Source organism: Ooceraea biroi, chromosome 12 (assembly GCF_003672135.1).
Source record: "Ooceraea biroi isolate clonal line C1 chromosome 12, Obir_v5.4, whole genome shotgun sequence".
Taxonomy (NCBI): domain Eukaryota; kingdom Metazoa; phylum Arthropoda; class Insecta; order Hymenoptera; family Formicidae; genus Ooceraea; species Ooceraea biroi.
The window spans coordinates 4,573,333-4,592,950 of NC_039517.1; the positions used below are offsets into that span (position 1 = coordinate 4,573,333).

General features: G+C 35.5%; 1 protein-coding gene across 5 annotated transcripts; it reads left to right on the forward strand.

The window, feature by feature from the left end:
- The first annotated feature begins 378 nt into the window (after nt 1-378).
- Nucleotides 379-19,411, forward strand: LOC105276586 (serine/threonine-protein phosphatase 1 regulatory subunit 10). 5 transcript variants are annotated; one of them, XM_020030766.1, is made up of 10 exons: nt 379-484; nt 601-798; nt 1,913-1,979; nt 3,825-4,009; nt 4,911-6,778; nt 14,597-14,823; nt 15,052-15,193; nt 16,169-16,489; nt 16,666-16,825; nt 17,131-19,411. In XM_020030766.1, the coding sequence occupies exons 3-10, from the start codon at nt 1,977-1,979 to the stop codon at nt 17,954-17,956; spliced, it is 3,732 nt and encodes a 1,243-aa protein (XP_019886325.1). In that variant the 5' UTR covers nt 379-484; nt 601-798; nt 1,913-1,976; the 3' UTR covers nt 17,957-19,411. The 5 variants fall into 5 exon arrangements, with proteins under 5 accessions (XP_019886325.1, XP_019886327.1, XP_019886326.1 ...); XM_020030768.1 differs by lacking the exon at nt 379-484 and adding an exon at nt 914-1,201 and having other exon boundaries at nt 491-798; XM_020030767.1 differs by lacking the exon at nt 379-484 and adding an exon at nt 914-1,192 and having other exon boundaries at nt 491-798.
- The last annotated feature ends 207 nt before the right edge of the window (nt 19,412-19,618 follow it).

Here is a 19,618-nt window from a genome sequence, read left to right on the forward strand (position 1 = left end):
TTATGTACTTGTGTAATAATTATTTATTTATTTAAAAGTGGTGGAATTAAAATTTTTATAATTCTTACTATGAACACAAAGCAAAATATTATCCAACAAGATCACACATTGACCAATCAAATCGCTCTTATGGAAAGTGGAGAATTGATTGGCTATCGCGTTGTACTGTACTGAATGAGCATCTTCGTCACGTTCTATGTGAAGAGCCATAAGCGGTGGCATCACAGGTCAATAGAAGATTTAACCAAAGCATTAATTTAGGATATTCCATCATGAAAAATAATACATTTCACATTTAACGCCAATCGCTAATTCATCCGAGTAGAAAATTCGGCATTTTCGTTAAAAATACGCAGATTAACGTAATTGGAAAATTTATTGCGACCAAATAGTGCGGTGGTTGACTCACGTCGTGAGGACAACTACAGACACATGTATAAATTAATTCCGGTTTGCTCGAAGAAAGCAGGTTTTACGCAGTTAGGTAAAGATCGCTTCGTACAAGTCGAGAGCAATTTCCGTATAGCATCGAGGCGAAATATTGAGCGAAAGCGGGAGCTACGGTACGGCCAATAGATTCTGAACAACATTTCATTGCAGATGGTAAATTGACGGCTACTGTAAGACGGATTACGATGCGAGTATCGCGGCGTTCCGATGCGCAGCAAGAATTCACGAATGGACATTCGAGCGAGCTCCAGTAGGACCACGTCGTCATTATGTTCATAGGAAATGTTCCATTTCTTATGCGCACCGTGACATTTGTTTACCATAAAAAGGATTTAATTTTAATCAGATGTGAGTGGCTTTTCTATTATTTTCCAACAAATAAATCGAAACCAAAAACCGAAAAAAAGAGAGAAATGAAGACAAAGGTGTATGATAATTTCCAAATATGGAAGCGGTTTCATAGGGGACCGTTAAAAAGGAGTTTCTGGACTTTTGCTCCGCCTAAAGTCTCGTACTCGCGTAACGGACGCCATAACGATCGGACGTAATGGACGCTGAAGAGCGTAGCGTTCAGTTGCGAGGTGAACAATATCGACAGCTTGTGACGTAACGTACGTGGACATGGAGAATCTCTTGCGAGCCGGAGCGAGTTTGCGATGCGATATGTGTGCCGGAGCCGGGTGTCAAAGGAAGAAATATTTATGCAAGATTGTCGGACAAGTGCTGAAAGGGAGTAAAAAGTGTTAGTTCGGTACATGTAATGAAAAATATTCCAAGTACGTTCGGTCGTAGCATTCCATAAGCGTGTTACGTAAATAGCACGTAGCTACGTCACGCAGCTAGATGACGAAGCACCTTTGGGTGGCGACCGTTACGCGGCCGGCGGGGAGGAACGTTCGCGGTTCCGATTGGCCGAGCGCGCGAAGCGGTTGGGTGGGGTCTGCGCGTAGCGGTTGCGCGCCGATCGCTCGAGCCAGTCGCCGAAAAGTGGGAAGACCGTTACAGAGGATCTCGCATTTTCATTAACATTTGGAGGCATTTTAACGAACATCCGTTCCCCAGTCCTCTTTCGAACATTATTTTTCTAGACGGACAATAACCGCTGTAATTGCGTAATTGTAGACTGCCTAGAGGATAAGCTGGTACGGAGATTCTCTTGATCCGTCTGGACGTCTCGGTTCGTCATGGCTCGATCAGGTCGCGCAGTATCTGCATAATTCGTTCGATCACGAGATTTCAATCTTGAGAAAAGTCGATTAACAAAAATCAGGTTCGAGGAACAATCGAGACGATAGTTGAGCGACGAGATCGGAACCGAGGTCGAGACTCCGAGAAAACGCCCGTCGTTCAAGTTGCTGTTAGTTTTTCGAGAAATTGAACAATATGGCGTGAAAAGTAATCGTTACGCGGGCCACGCATACGTATAGTAATTGTCAGTTATTTTTTTTATGTTTTATTGCAGACGCACCATGACGAACCAAGGTCTGGGTCCAAAAATGGTCTGAAACTTCGAGAATATCAGCAACATGGTAAGCAACTTCTTTATTTTCATTACCAAACGTGGCTACTTTCTGCAACGCATAAATTGACAACGACGCCATCTGGGTTAACGATGGCGAAGGATCAATAACCTTTGCTTCTTCCTTGACCTCGTGTGCCATTTCTGCCATTGTGAGAGTTAATTTGCAATTTTTTCGATGCACGTGACCAGGACTCTACGTTTATCGACCGCGATGTAATGTGTGGTATGATTTTACATAATCGAGTCTAAGACGAGTAAAAATTAAGAAATAGATGATACACCTCTTGCTTACATTAATATTGAATAACGTGAGATCTTGCAAGAGAAAGTTGCAAATCTTCTACGTGAATAGTTCTTGCAAAATTTTTTCTCATTAGAAGAATTAAATATAATTATTCTTTAAATTATCTTTAATCGTAGAATCCTAATTTCTTCAATTAGGTTGTGCTCCTTAATTTTTCTCTCTTAGGTCAGTATTCATTGTCCATTTTTATATTAAGGTCGTCTTAAATATGATGTTAGAATATTTATTAGTTAATTTAGATAGCTGTACTAGTATCTAAAAGGTATACTTCAGACTCTCGTTGTAAGAATGAATGATGAATATCGCTCTTAGGTTTCAACCTGGCAAGATGTAATTCTAGGATTTTGCTCGGAACTCTGTTTGCTAGCAACTGTTGAATTTACTAAGAGAATCGGTGTGGAGACTTCCTGGTCAATTCATTAAAAAAAACTAAAACCAGTATTCATGGTCCATTCTTATACTAAAGTCCTCTCAGATATGATCTTAAGATATTTGTTAGCGGCAATCAGATAATTGTAGTAGTATGTGTAATAAAATACATCTAAGACTATCTCGTTATAAAAATGGACTTTTTATAAGATAGTCTTAAATATATTAAGTATAAATATATATAGTCTTTATCCATTAAGTATAAATATAAATATATAATATAATATATAAATTAAATCTTAAATATATTAAGTATTAAATCGTAACTCTTAATACTTAAATACTAATACGCTTAGTTGCTTGGCTAACAAATATCTCAGGATCATGTTTAAGACGACCTTAGTATAAGAACGAACTATAAATATCAGCCTTGATCTTTTTATTACTATTGTCTTTTTATTTTGGGTTCTAGAAAATCCATATCTCGATCCTCTTAATAAATTTCAAATCTGAAGTTGAATCTTGCTAAATTAAAACCTGGATCTAAGGGCAGTCTACTTATCATCCATTCTTATAACGAGTCTTAAGTGTACCTTTTGGATATTAATACAAGCTCTCTGATTAGCTAACAAATATCTCAAAACCATATTTAAGATGACCTTACTATATGAATGCTATGAATAGCGACCTTAAGCAAGTTCTATAATGAGAATTTAAAAAGTTAAGGTATAAAACTTGACTGAAAGGTCCATGCTGTCCCTTTAGTTGGCATGGATTTTCTGGTTAATCCAATACTATCTCTGAATTTATGTATTTTTTTTTATTAATTTTCTATATCCCGATATTCAAATGTAAGAAAATTAGATATTTTATTATTATTTAAATTATTTTCATTATTTTTATTATTATTATTAATGTAAGTGGATTTTATTAATTGAAATATTCACTTATTCATTGTTTCAATTGATAAATTAATGAGAGAAAGGAAGCATTATGCAGTTATAAAATATAAACTTATTTTATACAACAAATTGTATTTAAAATTTTGTTGTTTTTATTATTTTATTTATCATATACATTTTATCATATTAAATTTTGTTTTAAATGTTAAGCATTCTCTATGTCTTTGTATGATGATTGCACAAATAACGGTTTCTTTGTTCTGAATTGTACTTTCAGCCACGTATAGATCCACTTTCTTTACTTAAATGCCTTAGCGTTTTGCTGGGTCCAACAGGAGGTATCAAAAGTAAAGAAGAAGTTCATCGATTAGCTAATTTAATGACGAAGTTCTCTAAAAAGCTCGTATCCAAGTGCATTTACATACAGATATTAAAAACCACCAATACAGAGTTGCTTAGTCAGTAAGTACATAACTTCGGTTTAACAATATTGATATTTCTTATGTTAACAAAGATTTCGTACTGTATTAACTTTCATTATGTCGATGCAGTAATTATAAAATTAGCATGTCGAGACATACAAGTATATGTATTGTATATATTTGTATGAAAAAGAAATATAGACATGCAAGAAAAAAGAAACTCAGAACCATTAGACGGTGTTTATTAATATGCCGTTTTTACTGATACGAGTTCCACAATTAAACTTTTGTTCCGAAATTTTTTCGCATCTTTACTACTAAAGCTCTTTAATATTTTATATTTTAACAGCTAAGAACAATTCAAAAAATTTAACATATTTGAAAATCTATTAATGCTTTAAATATAATTGTTATGTTATTATTAATCTAATACTTTATTAAATATGTATGATTATTGAAGTTTCTTACAAACAATAATTTTTTTAAAAAACAGCATTGTTATATGATCACGTTTTGTAAAAGTATAAGTTTTATTATAAAGCTGTTAAATAATTAAATACAGTATAAACTTGTTGGAATCATTCATCACGCATAATAATCATAGAATTACATTAATTTTTAAATTAATAGAATTTTCTACATTAATCTATATAAATGAAAGAAATATTGGGTTATAACAAAAATTTGCGACGTGTTTCAGTAAAATTCCAAGACAAATATTGCATAAGTGTGCAAATATTTATTCAACCACACATGCACTGTTTTGTTCCACTGCTATTTGCTATCTTCGCGGTAGCTTCAAAAAATAATTCCGTTCTTCCAAAAATTGTTCTATTTTTCATTAAAAAAAAAATAAATAAATAACTTACAACTCAATGCGACAATGGAAAGTAAAACGTAATTTAAAATAACGTATTACATTATAATTTCTATCTTTGTAGGTTTATGAGCGCAGGAGGATGGAATCTTATTCACACGTGGCTCACCGACGGCATTCTTGCAAAAAACTGGGCCCTTATACAAGAACTCCTGGAGCTCTTGTTGCTTTGTCCAGTGGACATCGAGCGGCTGAAAAGCAACAATTGTCCGAAATTGATCAAAGGTTTGTCGAAGGAGGGCAGCCATCAAGGTGTACGGACGTTAGCTAGTCGCCTCGTGGAGCAATGGCTGAAAATTGTAAAGGGGGAAGCAGCTCCAAATTCGGTGCCGGCTCAGATCATGACAGTTTCAGTGCAGTCGAACGCTACCCCGGGTAGTGCGATCGCCCTTTCGTCGTCGCAGCAGCACTCAGTGAACCAGCAAATCGTGGAGGCCACTGACGCCGCAACTATCCAAGTACAGGATCTGAAGCTCGCGCAACAATGCGCACCGGGCATCTCGGTCAGTCAGCTTCAGCAGGATCAAGAGAAACAGCAACCGCAAGAGAGGCTGCAGCTGCAAACGGTACAATTGCAGGTGGTCAGCAAAGCCCAGCAGGCGCAACTGCAACAGCAGGCGGCGCAGCAGCAATGCAAGAAGCAATCTTTCGTCGTGGTGACGTCGTCCTCGCAATCACCGATCCCCGTTTACAAGATTACCATACGAGATGGTAATCAAGTTCTCGCGAAGGTGGAGACCGACGCCACGAATATAAATAGCGTTCTCGGTACATCGGGGAGCGCGGAAGTTAACGAAAGTTTCGCCGCGGACACGACGCTTCCGGTGAGGCAGGAAGCGGAGGTAGAGGAGGTAGGACAAAGTAGTGACAGTGCGATTAGTGGTAAAGACTATGCAGTCGAAATTGGACAACTGACTGACTCGGATATTTCCAGTGAAGTGAAACAAACTGTAGTTAGTTCGAAAGACAATCAGGATACGGAAGGTGTTAAAATTAGGGACAATAAAGATTCCAAGGACATTGTTACTAATGATAGTAGTAGTAAGTCTAGTGACAAGGAGAACAGGGACTTTCATAAGAAAGATGAGAAGAAGTCTGCCAGCAGCTCCGACAAGAAAAGCAATAGTCACCATCATGGCTCCTCCTCAGCAGCCAAAAGTTCGAAGCACAGTACGAGCTCCGGTACACACCGCGGCGGCAGCTCCACCTCCCATAAATCCAGTAGTCATCGCTCCAGTTCCACTAGTAGTAGTAGTAGTACCAAGAACTCCAGTAAAGACAAATCTTCCAAGGACAAACATCACTCCAGCTCAGCCAACAAGCACAGTTCGAATAGAAGTAAGTCTGAGCGAGATAGGGAACGAGAAAAGGAGAGAGAGAAGCAAAAGAAGGATCAGGCGGAGAAGGATAAGGCGACGCTGGAGAAGGTGCAGGGCCAGGCGCTGAGTTCCAAGTTGGGCAAAATCCCGAAGAAGCGAACGGAAGATGAGAAGTCGGGAGGCGATACGAGCGGGAGGAAATCGTCGATCGAGTCGCGAGACGGCTCAAAGGAGAACAAAGAGAAAACGGACTCGAAGAGGGACACCGTTGCGACGAAGATGGAGAAGAAAAATATATCCATTTCTATTGAGAATAGGAAAAACAGCCAAGACGCGGCGACACGACCGAAAACAGTTAAGACGTTTAATTCGAAGTTCAGATCCACCGGTCTGGAAGAAGAAGTGAAACCACCACCGCCTAGGTCAAAGAAGCCGAATACCGTTGTCGATAAGAAGGTTCTACCCACGAAATTTCCGTTGAAGAGGTCGTCGCCGATGAGGGACATTCCGCTGGTAGAGAAACGAGCGAAGCTATCACTGGATTCGCCAACGACGATAGCACCAATAGACGAGAAGAAGGGAGGGATTAAGCTGATACCACCAAAACCAAAACGTAAGTATATTGGTATCCTACCGCAAATTATACATAAAACTTCATTATTAATACGAGATCTCTACTGTAACTTTGTTTTAAAATACTTATATGTTACTCTTGATCCAATATAATCAAACGATAAGAAATTATAATAACATGCAAGAGCTATTGCTGATGTCCTTGAGTAAAGCAGTCTGTAAATTCAATTAAAAATTACCATTATGTGCAATTCGTTGAGTATTATCTTACATTTTTATGTTGAATGGGTGCATGTTTCAAAGAGACATTCAACACACACGTGTTTTCGAGAAAGAATAAATGTTTCAATACAATTTTTCAACATTTTAATAATAGGTTTTATAACAAAAATTTTAACAATAAGAAAAAATGTATAAGTAGAAGTTAATACATTTTTTATATATTATTTTTATTGATTTATTATAAGAAACTCGAGATCTTATTTTTTATTGCTATTATATTTATTTATTTATTTATTTATTTATTTGTTGGACAAATTATATTTATACACTTTATTAATTAATTTTTATACATATTCCTAAATTACGTATCTTTTATTTTTATTTATATAATATAAATAATTATTTTATATATATTGAATATATATATTTTTCATGATACATATATAATTACATTTCTCTTCAGAAATATCGTTTTATTACAGTTCATATTTCATACATACGTCACACATACACGTATCATCTTCTATTTATTACATTACTTTCTCGTCTTATTGTTTTATATATGCATTACATGCGGGATTGAAAATCCTATTGGTAAGACTAAAAACGATGATGAGACTGCTTAGCTTTGCACATTGGCATGTTATACTGTAGGTATATGACTCTTACTAACTTTGTAATATTGAGTTTGCAGATGGATGGCACCAGAAGAAACTCCAGCAGATTCAATACTTAGCGATATTTTCACGTGTGCTACGTACATTATCGACACGGCTTTTTTTCACAAATTTTTGGTACATTGTCACGTTTGGACATTTATTTTGACTATGTATCATCTTTAACTCATTGTTTCTTCCAGGCGTACCCCGTAGCGTAATACCTTTTAATAGTATACCTTCTCTACTTCCCCAAAAATTATTATTATCGTCTCATAGAAGATATAATAAGCTGTGTAACGATTTATCCATCCTGCTGCATGGAGAATTAATGGCTGTAGTGCGGATCACGTCTACAGAAATTTGCATCCGTCATTAGAAGAACGAAGCCATTAGGATCCTGCACTCAACTACGAACTTTTTCGTATATTAAGAATCTACGACAGCAGGTAATCTTCGACAAATTCATTACGACACGCGAGCCGCGGTACCTTCCGATCTGCGCGCGATCTCGGAGACCTTACACAGGTGTGAGATTTTGTTCGTCTCGGAAAAAAAGCATGGTTTCTCGTTCTCAAAACAAAGAGAAAAGCCATTCGAGTCGAAAGACGTGGTCTCTCTGTATGCTCGTCGATGTAACGATACAAACGACACGAACGGTGTTTTATAATCTCAGATATGAGTGACGCAACGATACGAAGCCATCACGCAGGAATAGTTCTAATCACTAGGTAAGGCAACACAAGTCTTGTCTGTCCGTACTTCTTCCCTTGTACATGTACACCCCTACTTAAACATTTCAATAAATTTATCAGAGATCTGGAACATTTAACTCTTGGGTTTCTGCTATGTTATACATCTTGCTCGCTACTAGATGCTTTCTCGAGACGAAGCAAATAATATCGTGGGCCCATCCAGATTTCCATCCTCTCGGTAATATCTCACGTGAAAACAAATACGTCCACCGTAATTTGCATAAATAAATTATCTTGCCAGTCGGTTAATATTAAATACCGCAAGATCCGCGCTTTCCAAGTCGTTGAAACGGAGATGGCTTGTTCTTTACTTTGTTTTCACAAGCAATTCGTTGATATTCGGTACATTGCATCACGTCGAAATGAGATACAGAATATTTAAAATTGCGTTTAACGCATGTTGGCAAATAGAAACGGAATTTTCGCAACCACCATTTCGTGTGTATCAGCTTCGCAAATTAATTCGATGCTTGTAGTTTGGAAGAGATCGAGCCTTTATTTACTTCCTCCTTTTCGAGAGGGGATTCGATGGCTGGAGAAAAGTATATTGCAAAACGATGGCGAGTATTTCGGTATTGTTGTTCCGTGATAAGGGCTCAGTTTCTTCAGCAAAAGCACCGAATTAACTTGCACACCTAATACATGTCGAATGCAATGTGAAATACTCGGAGAGAATTGAAATTTGCGTGGGGCAAATGATTCCAATACCTTTAATGACGCGGAGTAAAAGGAGAGCGAAAGAGAGAGAGAGAGAGAGAGAGGAAAGAAAAGCAAGAACAAGAATGAACAAGAGAATGAATGGCTGAGGTGATGACTTGAGAAAGAGATGAGAGCAACTGGGAGACAAACTGGGGAGAATGGGCGTTGTGTGTGTGGAGGACGCGTTCTTTTCCGCTGAATAATGGTGTGTGGATCCCTGTGGATTGGAAATAACACGAGTATATACATGTGCACGAATTCCGAGGCTACGTACACGCGTTCTCGACGTCCTCGAGCGAGAAGGCCTTTAGGACCAGCCGAGGGCCCCTTTTGCAACACGTTCTTCGTCGGTACCGGCGAAGAGGCCTATTATCTCTCTCTTCCGATAAACGCGCTAGAAAGAAAATTAGGATCACAAAGACGCCAAGTCGAGATACAAATCGAGAAAGAAGGAACAAGAGAAAACAAGATAGAAATCGCAGGAACGATACAAGTAGCGTGGGAGGAGGGGAGGGAGTGAGGAGAGAGAGAGAGAGGAGGGAGCGAGGGAGGAAAAAACGGCACTCGAAAATTGCGACCCGATCGCAAATCGAGAATCTCGTGTTCCGTTGACCTTTGTACGACCGCTATTTCCGTAAAATCGATAGAGATCTCGCTGATGACCAGTTTCGACGCGGTAATTTCTCGATTTGCGAGTCTCAAAAACACGGCGGAAGTCGCGTTTCGAAAATTTTGAGATGAACTTCGGGCGAAAACGGAAATCGATTCGAGAACTTGGGTCGACCGAAGTGAAGAATATCGCGGTAAAAAAAAAGAAAACGGAGCATTCGTGGCACGAGTTCGCGCAAATTCGGCGGCGGGTAGAAGGCAGATGCCTTCGTCTCGCTCGATCTCGTTCGAATTTTCCGTGGCCGGTCGTGTGATGTACGGCGACGGGGAATTTGAACGGAGCCGCGTGACGCGCGATGCGCGACGAGACTGATGTTTTTGCGACCGTTCTACGCCGACGCACGTGGCCCGCCGCGCCTCTGCGTCGTCGGCGGCAGAAGGCGGCTTGCGCTTCTACCGGCATTGTACTAGCCGTCCGACGCACGTCGACCGAAACGCGCCAAACTCGTGAACTTGATGCCTCTTGCTTCGCCCACCGTGTCATGCCGCGCACGCCGTACGAGCCAGGTGATTTATGAAAACAAACAGAATGTTGTACCTGATCTCTCCCTCTTTCTCGCGCTCCCTCGCATGCATAATGCTTAATTGCATACGCTACTTTTGTCATTGTTATGTAATTGTCAGAGAGTTTCGAATCGTCCGAAAGGATGTGCAAAATTTGAGATAATGTAATGTGTATATATATGTATGTATATAGATGTATATACATATGTATATATGATTATTTCATATTTATTTATGAAGCCTTTTATATAAAATGTAAACACTTTTTAAGAAAAAAATCTAAAATCTGGGGGAAAAGGAGATCATGAAACTTATTTCTTTTTTATTTATCATTAACTTATGTATTTTATACGTTATTATACGTTAAAATATTAATTATTATATGCTTTTATACGTTGCAAAAAGTTACAATGCTTGGGATGTATGAATGCTTCAAGTATTGATTTTTTTAAATTATTCATGAAAAATGAAAATCTTAGGAACAAATTCTGATTTATATTGGCAATTATCGAATTTATATTAGATGGATAAAAAGTTAATTAAATTACATATTTAAAAAAATTGAAAAGTTGATAAAGTAAATTAATAATTAGGAAATTAATATAAATTACATACTTTGTAAAGATAATTAATTTCATTTAACATATATTTTATTGCAATATTGAACTACATATTTTACTTGATGTAAAGATAATCAATGTTATTTAATACATATTTTACTACTTTTTAATTAAAATAATTTATTATCTAATTAAAAATTTAGTTAAATATATATCTTTAATATATATTTAATTAAATGTATATTTTAATTATATATACATTAATTTGATTAAATATACTTTAATTTTAAAAAAATTTAATTTATTATATAGTCTGTCATAAAGTAAAATAGTAAAACTATTTTCTATTATAGAAGAGAATATTATTTTTTCACGTGTTTGCAAAATTTTCTGTGCCAGTATTATTTTCATAAGATACTCTAAAAAATGAATAATTTTCAAGCAACACTTGGAATAATTGTGCAAAGTCAGATAGAATATTTTGATATTCTACATTTAGTATTTCATATTTCATATTGTCTATTGAATGTATTGAATCATTATGATTAATAACGTATGAACAATAAATAATGTAACGGCAAACATATTTCTCAAAATTGTTGCTCATTTAGTACATGCCACTACTTTGGCAATACACCAAATTAGAAATTTATACAAATAAACCATAAAAAATAAATTACAAATAAATATACGACGCTTCCATTTGCAATACTTGTTCAAATCTTTGGTTTTGAAACATGGCAAAATATTTTTTTATTGCCATGCTGACTAAATGATCGGAACATCCATAATAATATTAATTACATTAATATTAATTATTCAATTGCATTAATTGCCTTATAAACTTACAAAAATGATAATATTTTGAATGCACGTTCTCAAGTACATTTTTGAATACCACAAAACCTTGTCAATTGCAATTTTAGCATCTTACTTCCATCAGTATTCATTATTACTTATTAAAGTTATTTATTTATACTCTTTTGAATTTGATGTGCTGTGAAAATATGTACATATACGTTTGTAAGATCATTAAATATAAAAATTGTGCTATAACGATTAAACAGCGACGATGATGTGATTCCTAAATATTTGTATATTGTTTATTTTCATATTGTGAATTTGTTGGGAGATGTACGACAAGTACGAGTCACATAATTTGTTCGTAACGTGTACACGTATACGTATATTCACGTATACGTATTGCCAATTTCTCGGAGCAGAGATCAATACAATTCATATTTCTTATATTCCTTAATACATCGTGCATATATGTATACGTGCATACGAAAGCCAAACGATACATAAATGTCATGTTTCTTCTTTATCATAAACTATCTCTCTGTGGAAATAAAACGAACCGTACAATTGCAACCCGTATAATTCTTCCTTAATTTTCTTCATTTTTTCGATCGTTACTGTTCAAACGATGAAGAAGAAAACGCAGGTCCGAGTATTATTATTTCTCTTCCTGCGGTTTTATATATCGCATGATAGCAGTATAGTAACCACTAAACTCTATAGTATAGTAATAGTAATCACTATACTGCTATCATGTGCAGATTGTTTGGTCTCTGTACTCGAGTACTCGTTACCGAAATTCAGACGCATAGATATCAACTTGATGCTTCAGACACACCCGAGTTCACAAAACCGCATGCGTAATTACAAAGTACTCGTATCGCATCGAATATTTGATATCCTCATCCGGAGATCGCCCAAACATCCATGCAAGGCATTGTCTATGCAATTGCATCGCGCCTTACTTTTGTATAGCACTTAATGCGTTGCATTATATTATTCTATGTTTTTAATAGAAAATAAAAAAAGCAACTGATATATTTCAGGATAGTATACAATAGCGTTATTTATATTGATAGCGTTACTTTATATTACAAAATCGATAGACTTTTGAGGTGAAGGACTCATTTTACACCAGTCGTGTTTTAAGATCCATTCATGACTATTTGTTATGTACAAGTATATTATTATTCGTATATATTTATTAATCATTACGAATTAATGTTTCTGTATTAGTCGTGAACCGACGATTGCGGAGCTTGTGCATATAAATGACGACAAGAAGTTTTATTATTATTCTTTATCCTTTGCGTTGAATTGCAGAAAGTGAAGCAATATTCTTTTTCATTATTATGCTTTTGCAACAATAAATTCAATAATCAGATTTTATATTGTATTTTGATTTATTAAGTAGGTACAATGGAATGAACATATCGTTTGGAAAAGTTATTGTTCACGTATAAAAATGTTATTTTTGCTAATATAAAAACGAAGAGGTTTTACTAATCATTAAACTGACTTAAATCAATTTTTAATAAGATGACTTACATGCGATTGTTAGTAATAGACCTTTTTTGTTCATTATTACTTCCTATTATGAAAATACACATCATTGCAATTATGATAATTTTTGCATAAATTTTATTTTTTATTCTAATATATTCTCTCTCTCTAAAATATATTCAAATATACTCTGTTACATGCAATATACATAATACTCGCACGATAAAACTATTTATCTAACAAAAATAAAATTCGAAGAAGCCCATATTAATATTTTCTTAGGAAAACATTATGACACATGTTACTGAAATGTTATACAATGCATTATTATATTTAAAAGAATTTCCTAACAAGGATTTGCTAAATTTTAATGAACGTCAAACTGGTCACAAATGTATAAAAACTCGATTATGCACAGGATGGATATTTCTAACTTATTTTAGCATGTATACTGGATACATATATGTACGAAAGCTGATTGAATTTACTAACTTAAGCTACTTTTTACAGGAGTTATGTATGTGAAATAATATTGATGCTGAGAGTTTACTCTGGTAGACATTATTTTCCTATCCATGGAAAATCCGTGCTCGGAAATATAAAGACTGATCTTTTATTTGCAGTTGCTGAAAAGAAAAGGAAGCGATTTAATCATTTCTAATTTTCTCATATAATTTCCATTTAAGACATTTCTTATTTTCAGGTGTATATTGTCAATAGAACATCGCATTTATCAGGATTTTACATTATTAAGACTTCTTATAAAATAATATCTTTGAAAAATGTTATTTATTTACAAAACATAGATCGTGCAGTAGGTGGAAAAACAGTTCGGTTCGATTTTCGTGTTAAATTTTAATATACTGTATTTAGTAGAAACAAATTCATCGACCAAGTAATTCTTAATTACTATCGTTGTTTATAATTATTGTCTGTGATACAGACATCATTAACATTGTTGCTTGTATTACACAAGCCTGTCTTCCTGTATTTGGCATTGAAAATCGAACCCAATGTTTAATTGATCCAATATATAATCATATTTAATATAACAATTATTATCCAGGATGTTTTCTAATTTCTGTAATTTCAAAAGAAAATTTAGTATTAAAAAACAATAAAAAAAGCTTTTTATATATGTCTACTTTATTAATATGTTATTATTTAAATTATCGAAACACTAGGTGTATGTGTGTATGTTTTCAGTTGTAATATGGAAACATATCAGAGTTGAAATTAAACGGAACAGACATTCGTAACAACTTGCTCTATCTGCAAACCTTGAATTCAGTTATGAAGGTATCTTCATATTAGAAAATGTATTGAATGTAAATTATATATGAATAAAAAACGTATCGTTCTCTTTCAGCTTAATTTCTTCGACAAATCCAGTTCTGCTGTTATATTTCATAAATGACTATTTTGTTTTGACATTAACTCCTACAATAATAAACCATGCAATAAACAACTTGAAAATTTTTGTTTTCAGCAATGGTGCTGCAAGAGAGCGACATGTTCATGGACGCCCTCACCGCGTCTACCAAGAGCAAAGAACCAAGGAAGCGTAAACGTAGAACTTCCATTACGAAAGACGGGCCTACAGAAGCTAAGAAACAGGAGATTGCTAACACCGATACTCGCGAGAGCACACCACCACCTTCTCCACCTTCGAACGCTGAAGAGAAATCGCCAGTAGCCCTTAAACCTAATTTTAAGGTAATACAGAAGAGTTTCAATTGCAAATTTCAATTATACAATTGAAATATTGAATCTTTCAAATTTAAATTTTCATTACTTCGATATTCAATTTAATCATAATTCATAATTATAATTTAAATTAACATTAAATAGATTCAATCAGCCTCTTCTTTCATTACTTTATTTTATTTAATGGTATACATTTCTTACTATACGAATGACTAATGACAAATTTATTGTTCGTAGTTCTATCAAGATACGTTGGTAATAGATGAAGACAAAAATCAAATGGAGAAAGAAAATGGCGAGGAGGATTCGACAAAGAATAAAGATCAAGGTTTTGATGACGAGAAGGATATCAGGGACGACGACGACATCGGAAGTAGCAGTAAATATTTTGTTTTAATTTATTAACTAGATACAATGGAATCAATATATCTTTCGGAAAATGTGAAAATATGTGCAGGAATAATACTAGATTGTTTTCATGCAAAATGAAGATTAACATCGTCTTACGCGTACGCGTGCACTTATATACACACATACAAAGTCAATTGAAGTAAAACCTAAAACATTGCGCAAATTAAAAAACTTTAACATTTTATGATATTTTATATATTATAAATCTAATATTTGAATTTTTAAGAGAGCAAAAATATTCGTTGTCCTTAATTTATTACGTAATTTAATAAATGCATGCAGGTGTAATTATTTATTTCAACGGATATAAAAATTTTCTTGCGGGAAATACAAGTGAGAGATATATTTGTATTTACGTATTTATTTATATTATTTTTTTGCACAAAAACTTATTTGCAAAATATTCAATAGGATACAAATATATATTAGCACGTTTACGTTGATAAAATTAGTATTCATATCTTATTTTATGGTATGTGTGTGTGTGTGTGTGTGTGTGTGCGCGCGTACGTGCGCGCGCACGCTAATATATATATGTGTACATATATTGGGATTTAATTCAAGTCATATATATTGGGGTGTGTGTATATATATATATATATATATATTGAGGCTGAATTCAAGTACATCTCGACTTCTTTAGCAAACTTTAAACACAAAACTGCATTAATTCTCGATACAAAGTTTTACATTACCGAAAAGTTCGTGTGGCCTATTCAGACGTAAAACTTTGTACGAATTCTTAATGTTTAATTAAAATTAGGGTTTTGAGTGTGAATTTTGCTAAAGGGATTGAGACTTTTTTGTTCAACTCAATACATGTATCATATTAATGCATCATTATTATTATTAAAAAACATATTTTTACATATAAGTATTTTACGTATCTTATCATGACGAAATAAAATTTGTTCAGTAAAAGAGTGTCCTTCTTCTGTTTTAGCACCAACACCCGAAGATGATATAGAAGATACGAAAGACTCCGAATCGCCGGAAGACGCATCTTCAGTAGTTTCAGATTCCCTGAAGAAGGACGTTGGTTCTTATCCCGAAATACGCTACGTAGATGGACTTAGAAGTGTTTTGCTACTTCAGAAACGTAAAGGACCGAAGAAAGTTTTAAAATGGAAGACAGAGCTGGAATCCATACGTTACTTCGAGTTGGACGAAACGGAGAGGGTCAATGTGACGAAGACCTTTACCGACATGAAGCAAATGGAGAAACAGAATGAGAGAGAAGCATTCCAAATGGCCAGAAAATTAAGTACGTACAATGGAATAATAATTCTTTTTGTTAAATAATTTATTTAGTATTTAATTTTAGACACACAGACTATATTCAGTTGTTTTCTTTTTTCATTTAATTAATAATTACATAATAATTAAATATGTGATGGATATATAGAAATAAACCATAAATAATTTTGTTTCGTAATTCAGATAATGAAGACCTAATGGAAGAAAGAACACGGTGGAAGCCTTTGATTCCTATTGATCTGCCACCTCCATTGGTGGAACCTGGCAAGGACAGCAAAGAGAAGGATATTCAGTATGCTCGCGAGAAGGGCATTCTCCAAGCACTTTACTTCAATCGAAGCATGTACGTTACTCTCAACGATGTACCGAATGATTTAATAAATTCGTTAATCTTGGTCCACATTTATTTTAAATAATTTTCTGCTGGCAATAATAATATTCATAATAGAATTTATTTAGAATTCATTTACACAGAATAACTGATATAAATTTATATAGAAAGCAATACAAGATACATAAATATATCCTATAAAAATTCTATAGAGAGAAATATTCACAAGTGTTGCTCAGAGTGCGCTTTTATGTTCACGTTTTTCCAAACTTTCCATCAACAAAGTTTTTAATTGCGAATTTTATTTAAATGAATAGGATTCCGGACTCCGCGGCCGAACCTGACGAAGAACGACATCACGTGATGACCGAACCCAAGACTATACCGCTGGACGACCTCACCGGCAACAAGGAGAGTGAGAAGGACTTCACGTCAGTGCAGTGGCCGGAGCCTAAACCGCAACTGACGCCACAGCCTCCGTCCGTGACGACGTTCCATTATCCGACAACATTCCCGCACAACCAGCAAACCATGATGACGCCGATGGGACCGCAACCAACGATGAATCCTATGCCACAGATGTCTCAGCAGATGATGGCTCCTACGCACATGGCTCCCATAACGCAGGAGATGGCAGGACCAACGATACCAGCTGGTGGCGGTGGTGGTTGGAGAACAGGCGACGGCAAGGTTCTCGTGCCGGACGTTGGCATGAATCCCATGGCGAACATGCCAGGAGGGTTCAATCAGGGACTGGAAGGTGGACCTATGGTACCGCCTGGCATGATGGGACCGCCACCCATGTATAATCAGCAGCAGGAAGGTTACGGCATGATGTGTCCGGAGGAGATGGGATTCAACAATATGAATCCCAACAACTTCCAAGGCCCGCCAATGTACGGACCCGGGCCTAATTTCCCGGGCCCCCGGGGAGCCCCTATGCACAACCGGGGCAGAGGTGGACCCGGTTGGGGATACAGAGGTGGCGGACCCAACAGGGGTGGTTGGAGAGGTGGCGGTGGCGGTTGGCGAGGGAGCGGTAAACAGCCACCAGTATGCAGACAGTTTTCGAAAAACGGTTACTGCCGAGTCGGTGACAAGTGTCAGTATCTTCATCCCGGTGTAAATTGTCCGCCATTCTAAGAATGTGATTGAAAGAATATTTTTTATTAGAATATATCTTTATCCGTGGAAAAAGAAAGAGAGAGAGAGAGAACGAGAGAAAAAAAGAATGCGATTGGCATTTTACTGTTACTTGTGTATGAAGATCTTCCCTCGAGATGTATTAACAATGACAATTTTGCTTGGAGAGTAGATCTAAGTGCTTTTTCAGACACGTGAAAGTGCTACATACGTGAAGTCCTCAATGTGCAATTTTTGTATAAAGCAGCATGAATATATTATAGATAGAAGTTATAACATTTATTTAATAATACTCCGAATGCGCGCTTGGGAGTTTTTGTAAATACAGAAAATATATCTTGTTTCAAATCAACGCGCCGCAAGGTGTTTTACGTCTTGTCACAATCGATGTCATTGAAGATTTGAACGAATTGTATAAGATTGAACGTGACCATGCCAGATGCATCGGCTGCTGGGCAGCCAGCGGTGTGTCTCCATAAATAACGCAGAAGTTTTAATAAAACGCCCCGTCACAAGTTTATTTTTTTGTTCTACGGTTATATGTGTTACGACCTCCACGAAATTGTACCATCCATTATTGTAACGTCTTCCTTTTGTGTTTGTATTTTTCAAGCATTGGCAACTGCCGAGAGAGAGAGAGAGATTATTCTATTTACTGTACGTTCCTTCAAAAATCGGAAGTGCGGAAGTGAGAATTGCTTGAAAAGAGTTGTCGAGTAAAATTCGATATTGTTGATTAGCCTACGTCACAAGTATTCTTAAAACTTATTAAGAACCGAGTCGCACTTGTGTGACTACTCATATCTAGCTTAGAGCAAAGGAATTCTGACATAGAAATGGACATAGAAATGGACATTAATGACAGTGTCCGATAGTAATACACGACTAAACACCTAAAGTTTTGCTGTTCAAATTTTTTTATTGTAATAATTTCTACGTTCAGATTTCTTGTAAATATCATGTTTGCATAATATGTACAAATCGATAATTCTAATAATAATGGCAGACTGTTAGATTTAGCTCGTATATGACGACGACACGTATCAATCAGATTAATATTGGGTTGACCGGCAAGTCCATGCGGATTCCATTGGCAGAACTCCAACGCAAAAACATTATTACAAAGTTTTGCGCCTGAATCCTGATAAAAAAAGTTCGCACAGGCCTTCCGGCCAATCCAATATTTAATGAGAGTCGTACGTGTCTTTTGAAAATAAAAAGAGTTATAATCGATCTAATATTATTAATCTATCGAATTCAGTATAATGTACAAACTCGTGTAGCGGTATTTTGTAGTTGAGACCATTATTATTATATGATAGTATTATGTCGTAAGTTTTATTATCGTATATGATAAATGGTTATACCTTTTTGTATATGGTTGATCGTTACGTTTATGTGTAACATCGATTGTTGTATAAGCGCCTCTTAATGAAAATATACCAATCACTATTATTTTTTTTTTAAATTATCTCGATTTTGCAAATTATTACAAAATATCCCCTATATGTAATTTATGATGTATATATATATAGTGTGTGATATGCACATTCAAAATAATTTATATTGAAACGTGAAGTTACATTTCACCTATGTATTTTTTTTTTCAACTATCGGGTTGAATAACCAGAATGTCCTTGCACATTTTTTGGTCAACCCAAT